Below are 9,543 nucleotides of genomic sequence, written 5' to 3'. Positions count from 1 at the left end.
GGCCACCAGGACCATCAGGTAGTGATCAGAGCATCCCAGGTGGTCCTGCACTCCTGGTCCACCACTCGGCTGCACTGACAGCCTCTTGTCACCATGTCCCTCCAAGAGCCCAATGGCAGCTCGGTGGTTTGGCTGGAAATGGGCCAAGGCAACAGCACTCCGCCAGCCTGGGCCTGTGCTTGGACGAGCGGGGCTGCTCAGTGGGAACGCTGACACTTGGCCTCCTCCCGGTCGCCCTGTCCCTCCTGCGGACTTGAGTTCCCAGTGCAGCCTGAGTTACCCCTCAGGGCAGCGGGCTCCTAGCTGCTCCCCGCTGAGGGGCAGATGGAGCCGCACCCGGGCAGGGCCGGGCTCGCCGCCTCACCATCAGCCAAGGCCTCACCATCCACAGGCAGGGCCTCGGGCGTGGGCAGGGCCTCCCTCGCCAGGTCCTGGCTCCTCTTCAGCCTGGTGGGGAAGCACAGGGAGGGCTTCGTGCAGCCTCACCAGCAGCCCAGGGCCAGCTGTCTGAGCACTCCAGAATGTGTCCCTGGCTCAGGGGTCCCCGAATGTGCACCAGGTGCCAGGGAATCTCCTGGACAGGCTGACCTGGTAGGGAGCTGATGGCTGTGGGGCAGGTCACAGGCCAGGTGGGTTGGGGGCACTCAGCCCAGTAGTACTCTCTGACTATGGGCCATGGGGCTGGGAGCAGCAAGGCTGGTGGGTCTCAGTTCATTTCCAACCAGAAGCTAAAAGGAGGCCTCATTTAAGTGTAAGTTCTGGGATCAACAATTTCGGGCTTTTCAAAGAGCTTGGCCAAGTCCCATTCTTACCCAGGCCTCTAACCTCCAGGATGGTGGTCAGTGTCCTACACCAGTGCCCACATGTCATCCTGGTCACTGAAGTAGCTCAGAGCACTGAACAATCCTGCTCACCTTCCTGGCCAGAGCTGAGAGCCACTTCCTCCAGGAAGCCCTCTGTGCCTCACCCTGCCACTCCTTCTCCTGGGCCAGCTATTTGTGGCCTACTGTATTTCCCTGCCAGCCAGCTATGGCCTTTCTGTCCCACAGTCCCTGGCACTCAGGAAATGTTTGCTGAATGAGTGAATGACTGACTGAGGGAGGCAGCTGATGTGCAGAAGCCGTGCAGGAGCCACCGGCCCTCATTTGGGAAGTCCACTGAGTGTCTGTCTCCCAGGAGATTCTGGCCATTGACCCCAGTTTAGGACTGAAAGTTCTAGAGGAGTCCCTCCTGCATGGACCTCCCCCACCCCCACCCAGGGCCAATGCTTGGACCTCCCAGGAGGATGGGGCCAGGCTTCCCAGGCCCACTGATGCCTTGTGGCTGCTAGGCTCAAGACTTGTGTGGCCAAGAAAACCCTGGCCCATTTCCCCAAACTCCTCTCTGCCCCCATCACCGCCCCCACACACACACACATATACACACTCACTTTTCTCTGTTAAAAATCACAAAGTCTTGCTGGATCGCATCAAGGCAGTCCTGAAGGTAGTCATTCTCCTGTTAGAATAAATACTGGATGTCATCAGGTTCCCTCACATCCCCTCAGGTGGGGTCCCTTCCACCCTGGTCTGCTTGTCTTGTGGTCTGTCCCTGTGCCTTTCATCCAAAGTCTGAACTATGCCCCTAGGCAGCCAGAGCACCTGGGAATTTGCACCTCCCACTTGACTCTTAGCCAGCAACCGAAGGATTTTCTGTACAGAAGCCCAGCTCTGTCTCAGGGTGGATGCTGACATGGAAGGCAGTATCCATGTGACCAGACTTAGTGGGAGACCACACCTGGCTTGGCTCCCTCCCCTCGCCCACTTCCTACCGGGTCCTCCAGGCCACTTATCACTTGTGCACAGAATCCCATCCCAGGGTCTGCTTCGGGAGAACCTGCGCTAAGATGGTTGTCACAAGGGCTGCCCCAAGAAGCAGAATCTCAGGACAGGACCTGAGTTGGGTCCCACACTGGCCAGATAAACAAGGAACCCATCACTGGTGCCATGTTGAATGTGAGTTGGGAGGGTTCCAGGGAAAGGGCATGCTGGCCACCCCAGCAGCTCTGGCATTGGGGACAGATGGGGAAGTAGTCATATGGACGTGGGTCTGCTTGGTCATTGCTGGGCACTGGGGATGCATGAACAAGCGACAGCCGTGGGTCACTGTGAGAGCAGCATGATTTCAGAGAAGGCTGGACCACCAGGCCTGGGAAGTCCTGCATCACAGCCGAGGCCCTGATAGGGAAGGCCCTGGGCTCAGGCACCTGGGAGGAGCCGGCTCAGTGGGTGCACCTGCATTAGGGGTCCACCCCTGCAGGAGAAGAGCAGCAACCCCCCCGCCCCCGGGGCTGCAACCACGCAGGGGCCTTGGAAGACAGTCTTCGCCCCTCAGGATGTGCCTCTGCCTCCCCTCCGAGCTTCAGAACAACAGCCCGTCACTGACAGCATGGCGGAGGGGGCGGTTTTGAGCCTGCGGGGCTGAGATGCTGGGCGTGGCTGGGAGGCTGTGGATGGGGGTGGGGCACAGGCCATACGCTGGACAAGGAGACTTGGGGTCTAGTTCCCTGGGAAGAGCCTGGGAGTCGGTTCTCATTCCACTCAAAGAAGGAAGTGAGAGGCTCAGAAAGGAAGTGAGGGGCTCAGTGGGGAAGTGAGGGGCTCAGAGAGGAAGTGAGGGGCTCAGTGGGGAAGTGAGGGGCTCAGAGAGGAAGTGAGGGGCTCAGAGAAGCTGCAGGACTCGGGAGCAGATGGGGCTGGGGTGGAAAAGGTGGGAGGAAGGTCGCAGGACTTTGGAGGACCATCTGCAGGATGTTCAAGGTGGAGACTTGCCCGGGTCTGTCGGGATGCTGTGACGCAGTGGAGAGGACCCCGACTCCCCAAGCCCCGCACTCACAGACTGGGGACTGTCCCTGCTGCTGTCCCGGGACCTGTTCTTGGCCAGCCGCTTCTTCTTCTTGTGCAGTGGCCTGGACTCCAGGATCATCTCCTCCAGCTCGAAGGTGGGGTCGCAGTGCAGGCGACCTTTCTGTGAAGAGACAGGGAGGTGAGCTCATCCGGTGCCACCCTGGAGCCCCTGCCCAGGCCGGCCGTCCTGCAGGCTTACGTTGGGTACAAAACCTGGCTCCACCTTCTTCTTGCTCAGGTCGTCCCACAGCACATTGGCCAGTGACGGGGTCACCTTCATGTCCTGGAGGCTGGAGACACGGTGCTTGGGGTTCACAGTGAGGAGCTGGAACAAGGCCCATGTCAGACGGTGCCCGGCCCGAAGCCCTGGGGGACCAGGCCCAGCACTCGCTGGGGGAAGAGCCTGCCCAGGCCAGGGCACCCGGGCAGGTCTCACCAGAAGACCCAAGGTTTGGAAATTCAGGGTCTCAAGGGTCAGGCAAGCCACCTGGGCAGCGCGGTAATGTGGCCAAGGCCAAGGACATGTGGCGCCTGCAGGGATGTTCTGCTGAGATTCGCCAGCAGGTGGCGACCTGGGCCTGGCTAACTGAAGGGCAGCCGGGAGACAGTAACTACCACCATCCCAGTCCCATGAGGTTGGGGGGGGGCGGTGGTGGCCATACTAGGCTTCACCAGGCCTGGGGCTTGGCACAAGGATCATCCCCACTCCCCACCTGAGCTTCTGGGGGCCAAGGTCCCACCTGTCAACCACCTGGGCAGGTTATGGGAAGAGTTCTGTGGGGCAAAAGCTGGGTGAACAGGCTCCATTAGGGACCCAGAGAGGCCTCTGGCTGCCTGGCTACAACTCCAGGGTCAAAAGTCTCCACACCACACACCCTTGGGACAGGAGGCTCAGCTCAGCCCGTGTGCCTGGTGGCCCTGCGCTCTGGGAGGGGCTCACCTTCCGCAGCAGGGCCACCATTTCCTTGGACCAGGAGGGGACGTACTGGACACTCACAGTGCTGAACAGCTGCACCAGGGACTCCATGGCGTCGCTCGAGTGGATGTCGTAGGGCCTCTGGGCAAAGGAGGCGGCACTGTACCAGTGCCTCACAGGTGACCTGGAGCACCCGGCAGCACCCACCCCGACGCAGGCACAGCCTGACCACTGCCCCTCCCAGGAACAGCCAGAGGAGAAGCAGGTGCCTGGGCCAGGCCACATCTCCACCAAGGAACTGACCAGAAGAGGCCACTGATCAGGCCCAGAAGGAAGCACATCCAGCCCCAGGGCCTGGCCAGGTGGGTGGGCCCTGGAGGGCTGGGAGGGGCTGCCTCCCTCCGGGGAAGCACATCTCCTACCAGGGGGCGGGGAAGGGCAGTTCCAGGCCCAATTCCCGGAGGCCAGTGCACAGGCCCCCCCACCGGCCGGAAACCCCAGCGACTCCCCTCCCGTACTCGCTCAGGCATTGTGCACCCACCCAGAGAGCATGGGTGGCTAAAAGCTGTGTCCTCGCTGATGGAAAGAGAGCACAGGTGTCCCTGAGCACCTGGGGTGGGGCAGCCGAGTCCCTCCCAGGGCACCTGGGCCACCCCTGGGGGTGAGGGTGCAGGCAGCTTGGGGTCTGGGGCTGAGCCTGCAGGCTGAGGAGCTTCATACCCATCCACGCAGCAGCTCGTAGGCCATCACCCCCACCGACCACCAGTCCACCTCGAAGGAGTAGCCGGTCCCACCGTTGACGAAAGACTGGAAGATCTCCGGAGCTTTCCAGAAAGGGAAGGAGATGCTGAGCATCTCTGACCCATGGGCCCTAGCACTGGCACCTTAAGATGGAGACTGAGACCAGGCTGCCACCAGAGCTGACCTAGAGGCCACCCTCAGCTGTCATCCTTCCCCACAGACCACCAGGTCCCACAGCCTGGTCACTTAGTAGGTCACTTCGTCTTCTGCACCAGTCAGACACAGCTGTTGTGTACACTGACTGCTGTGTGCCCGTAGGGAAGTGACCTGCCCCACCAGCCACAGCCGACTGGGAGGCGGTGGGCTGGCAGGTGGGCGCGGGGCCACGCTCACCCATGTACGGCTTGGTCCCGGCTAGCGCGGTCGCCCTCTCCCCGTCCTTTATAATGGTGGCGATGTTGAAGTCGGTCAGGTGCGCGTGTCCTGCGAGGAGAGAGCACGGCGAGGCTGTCCAAAGGGCCAGAGATGCGTCCTGAGGACAGGGGTGCTCCTGCCCTCGCTGGCCTCAAGCTCCTGCTCACCTTGCTCATCCAGCAGAATGTTGTCGGGCTTGACGTCTCTGCAGAAAGAGCAGAAAGTGGGGAGAAATCCTTCCTGCTCCTGCCTGTAACCCCTGGCAGGGCTGGGGGCTCCCCTGAGGGACCTCCAGCCGGCAGAGGCCCAAGAGGCGCAAGATAGTAAGACTCGAGGGCCTAAAGCCCCCTCCCCACCTGGCAACATTCAGACAGAGCCGGGCAGACCGGCCATCCTGGTCCTTGGGAAGCCGTCTCCAGCCCCACCTTCTGGACCAGACAGCAGGGAAAAGCCCATCCCTGGACACAGAGGGAGCCAAGGCCTCTAGAGGACAGAAGCAGGACCTGGGAGCCCTGACTCCCCAGGCACACCCTCTCCCAGAGCCCTGAGCTACACAGAACTGTGGGCTGGGGCCTTGGCAGACCTGACCTCCAGGCACTTACTAAATGTTTGCTGTCTGAATCATGACCAGGGTCCCCCCGGGCAGAAGTGCTGAAATCACAGCTGTTTGACTTTATAATAAACCACATAGTGGGGGTTTTCTTTTTTGTCCTGTGAATGCAGTTTCATCTCCTCAATTTCATCTGCTTTAAGCTAATGTTAACATTAGTTTGAATTCCCCAGAGACATGGCAGATGGACAAATGGGATCCTGCAGTTAAGCAGAACAGGTGAATGCCACCCCAATGCAGCCAGGCCCCGGAATCCAGGGATCCAAGGGCTCTGTGTGCCCAGCCCAGCTGGGGCTGCTGGCGTAGGATCCACCCCCAGGTGGACATCAGAGATGCAGCTGTGGGGCTGGCCTTGGAGCCACACCTGGGGGCAGGCCTGCGGGCAAGTGTGGGGCGGGCAGAGCAGAAAGGAGCTGTCAGGGTCTTCTGGAGGGTGGCACCCTGCCGGCGGAGTGTCCCTGCACACACCTGTGGATGATATGCTGGCTGCGCAGGTAGTCGAGGGCCAGCGCCATCTCGCAGATGTACAGCCTCACGGTGTCCTCGGAGAACTGGACATTCTGCTGCAGGTGGTAGCGCAGGTCCCCGCCCAGCAGCAGGTCCACCACCATAAACATGTCCTCTTCGTCCTGGAAGGAGTACCTGAGGGCGCGGGGGGAGGACCCAGCACATGCATGGCTGGGGGTCATCCCCCAACCCACCCGCACTCCATAGGAGCAGGGTCCCCTCTCTCCAGCTCTGTGAGCAGCCCGGCTGCCCAGGGCCCTCAGGAACCATGCCCCATCTGTGAACACATTAGGGAGCACAGACCCCCCCAAGAAGAGGCTGTTGGGGGATTCAGGAGCACTCCCAGGGAAGGAGGGTGACTCCCTGTGGCCTGCAGGTCCCCACCTCCTGGGGCTGGTTTTGGGGCTCATTTTGTGGAAGAAACTCAGTCAGGCCCCCAAACTCTCCCCCATTGACTTTTTGCCAGAAACTCCATGGGTCACAGGCCTCTTTTGTGGGAGAGCCTAGGCTTCTGGGAGGGTGCAGTGGACACCTGGGAAAGGGGACTGTGAGTGGACAGGGAGAGGACGGGAGGTGGGTGCCAGGTGTCCCAGGGTCAGGCGAGCAGGGAGCAGTGGGAGGCACCCAGGGCAGGAGAGGGGCAGGTCCAGGGGCGTCTGCTGCGGGGCGCAGGGCGGGCTCACCAGAGGTTCACCAGGAAGACGTGCTCAATCTCCTGCAGGATCTCCAGCTCCCGGAACACGTTGCGGACCTCATCCCGCTCGATGCACTGCTGCTTGCTCATGTACTTCATGGCGTACATCTTCTCCGTGTCTCGCTTCTGCACGATGCACACCTGGAGGCCACAGGGCGCGTCAGCACGGCCACCCCAGCTCCCATTCCAGCCGCCACAGGCTTGACTTCGAAGTGACTGGATGTAAATCTTTGGAGGGACACGTCTCCTGTGCACAGGCACCTTCCTAGCGCAGGCAAGACCCAGCCCAGAGCATGGTGGTCAGGCGCCCATAGGCCTGCACTGGTGCCGACGCCCCACATCAGCCAGGACCTGGGCTGCACAGCCAGCTGTGTGCCCCATTCAGGTGGCAGAGAGACCTCATAAGGACAGGTAACCCAGAGCCATTTCTAAGGGTCTCCATAGCCTTCAGTCTCCAAGTCTTCAAGGCGCAGGGGCCAGGAGAGGTGGAAGATTCTGGAACTCGAGGTCCCAGGTGCCTCACCCAAAGGCAGGAGGCCTGGAACTGACTGGACATCTCAATGGGCATCACTGTCTCCAGCCAAACCTGCTGGATCTGACTCTTTGGTGAAACCCACCGGCCCTTGCCTAGCAGAGCGTCCTGGGAAACGAAGGTACTTTCATCCGAAGAGTTTATCAGTGTTATTTATAATGAGACTTCCCAACAACCTTAACATCCAGCAACCTGCCCCTCAAAGGCCCTGCCTTACCTTGCCGAAGCTGCCCTTCCCGATGGCCCGCAGGATCTGGAAGTGGTCAAAGTTCACTGTAGAAAAAACAGAGGGACACCAGGTGAGGAGACAAGAAGGCCCAGTGCTCCAGCCCCCGGCAGAGCTGCACCGACGTCCCCCCACCGCTGCAGGGAGCCCCCTGCAGAGCCCAGTTCACCCCCATCGACAGACAGAATGACATGAGTGGAGCCCTCAGCTTCAGTCCCAGGTGTCCAGGGGACCTCCATGAAGGTTACCCCCAACCAACAAAGACCCACAAATAGAATAGGAGGTACTGGGACTCTCAGGGCCACCCAGAACCTCGAAGGCAGGGCTCCCACCCTCCTGCCGAGTCTCTTGGGGGGGGGGTTATTTGCCCTGAGGGGTCACTGGATGTTCTTGAGGGGATCCTGCCCCTGCCTCATGATTAATCGCTGGAAACTGCCTCTCCAAGGGGTGGTCCACAGAGCCTGTGAGAAACAGCATGAGTTCTTATTTCTGTTGCCTTTTTGGACAGAATTGGACAATGAGCCCCTCCCGGAGAAAGGGGTCCTTGGAAATTACTGCCTTCCAATGAGCCCAGGAAGAGGGGCCTGCACAGCCCACAGGACCCACCCCTCTGCCTTGGCTCAGGCCCCCCGCTTTGCACAGATGCCTGAGGTCAGCCTCCAGCCAGAGCCACGGCTGACTTTCGGGGGTGAAGTGGCTCTGCAGGGCTGCCGCATTCTTAAGTGTGACTTCTGCTGTATAACGCTGCAGGTGCACGCTCCCCTGTGTTGGACACCTCCAAAATTGCAGGGTAGGTGAAAGGAAATGGTAATTCAACCCAATGTCCCCCCCCCCCCAAGATCCCTGCATCTCTGCCAGGAGCCAGGAGCTGCAGGAAGCCTGTCAGTCTGTGTGTCCCACCCGCAGGAAGATGGCACAGCCCGAGCTCAGCCTCCGTGGACCCTGCTGCTGCGCAGCCTTCTGGGTGCTGCCACAGGCTCCCCTTGGTGCACATAAATATTTAAAACCAGCGGTTTAAGAATAATTATTCTTTCAGGAGGCTTTTATTTTGCAGAGTTGGAAGCACAGTGTTGAAATGAAAATAGGTCATCCTAATGCAGCCGACTGACAATGGGTTTTCTTTCCCCAGGGTTGACACACACAAACCGTCCCCACTGCCTGGCCTTGCAGAGCCCAGGCCACATCCTTCCAAGGCCACATCCTTCCAAGGGCTGCTGCTTATTCTGGGTCACTGAACTGAGCCCCGAGATCCCGGAACCACCTCCTCACGACTTGTCTGAGCGCTCAGCCCAAAGCCCAGACAGAGCCCCCAAGGGGACATCTAATGATGTTCTGGATTGTGTCACCCAATTCCAGCAGCCAGCTCCCAGGAAAAGCCAGGGAGCAATTTCTAGGTGCTGTCAAGGCTCCCATGGCCTCAGTCCCAGGGAGGCTGATGCAGACCCTTCCTGGTTTCCTGGAGACCGTGCCGTGAACGGTCCTATTGTGACACAGGAGCCCTGGCCCTGTCGCATTTGGCTCTACGTGGACTGCATCATGGTCCTGCAGGCTCAGGAAGGATGTTTTCAGGCTCAGGTACGAAGGTAGGCTGGAGGGAGCAAGGAGCAGGCGAAGCAGGATGTCTGCAGGACCTCAACGCTGCTGTTACAGTTACCACAAATTTCAGGGAAAATGTCTGTAAGGTTTGAGCACTTTTTCCTGAAAAATAGAGCTATGATGTGCTCTTCCTCGAGCCCTGACCCACTGGAATTCAGCATCCGGGGCTCGGGACAGCTCTGAGCCCCAGGGGTAAAGCCCTGAGCCCCAGGGAGGTTGGGGCAGAGCAGTCCTTTCACAAGCCAGGCTCTTCTCAAAACAGACAAGTTGCCCCCAAGGACAGCAAGAGGGAAGGTGGGCCCTGGGAGAGTAAAAATAGGGCTGCTGCGGAGCCATGAGTCACCGCTATTGTTACTGGTGACACAATGAGGGCTTCCCCCGCAGCCCTGGAGGGCCACCCTGCTCCTGACCTCTCCTCCCAG

General features: G+C 60.0%; 1 protein-coding gene across 1 annotated transcript in view; it reads right to left on the bottom strand.

Annotated features, from left to right (window-relative positions):
* Positions 1-292: 292 nt before the first annotated feature.
* Positions 293-9,543, bottom strand: part of STK32C (serine/threonine kinase 32C) — a 32,444-nt gene continuing 23,193 nt past the window's right edge. Inside the window, exons 2-12 of the mRNA XM_016204124.2 lie at positions 7,517-7,572; positions 6,757-6,908; positions 6,035-6,208; positions 5,124-5,161; positions 4,936-5,025; positions 4,522-4,625; positions 3,826-3,942; positions 3,085-3,210; positions 2,875-3,006; positions 1,430-1,497; positions 293-447 (exon numbers count right to left, since the gene is read on the bottom strand). Coding sequence (XP_016059610.2) covers positions 300-447; positions 1,430-1,497; positions 2,875-3,006; positions 3,085-3,210; positions 3,826-3,942; positions 4,522-4,625; positions 4,936-5,025; positions 5,124-5,161; positions 6,035-6,208; positions 6,757-6,908; positions 7,517-7,572 — 1,205 coding nt within the window. The 3' untranslated portion in view covers positions 293-299. The remainder of the gene's footprint in view (positions 448-1,429; positions 1,498-2,874; positions 3,007-3,084; positions 3,211-3,825; positions 3,943-4,521; positions 4,626-4,935; positions 5,026-5,123; positions 5,162-6,034; positions 6,209-6,756; positions 6,909-7,516; positions 7,573-9,543) is intronic.

Source organism: Miniopterus natalensis, chromosome 14 (assembly GCF_054644295.1).
Source record: "Miniopterus natalensis isolate mMinNat1 chromosome 14, mMinNat1.hap1, whole genome shotgun sequence".
NCBI classification, from domain to species: Eukaryota; Metazoa; Chordata; class Mammalia; order Chiroptera; family Miniopteridae; genus Miniopterus; species Miniopterus natalensis.
Note: the sequence above shows the minus strand (reverse complement) of the source record. Positions and strands in the feature narration are given on the sequence as shown.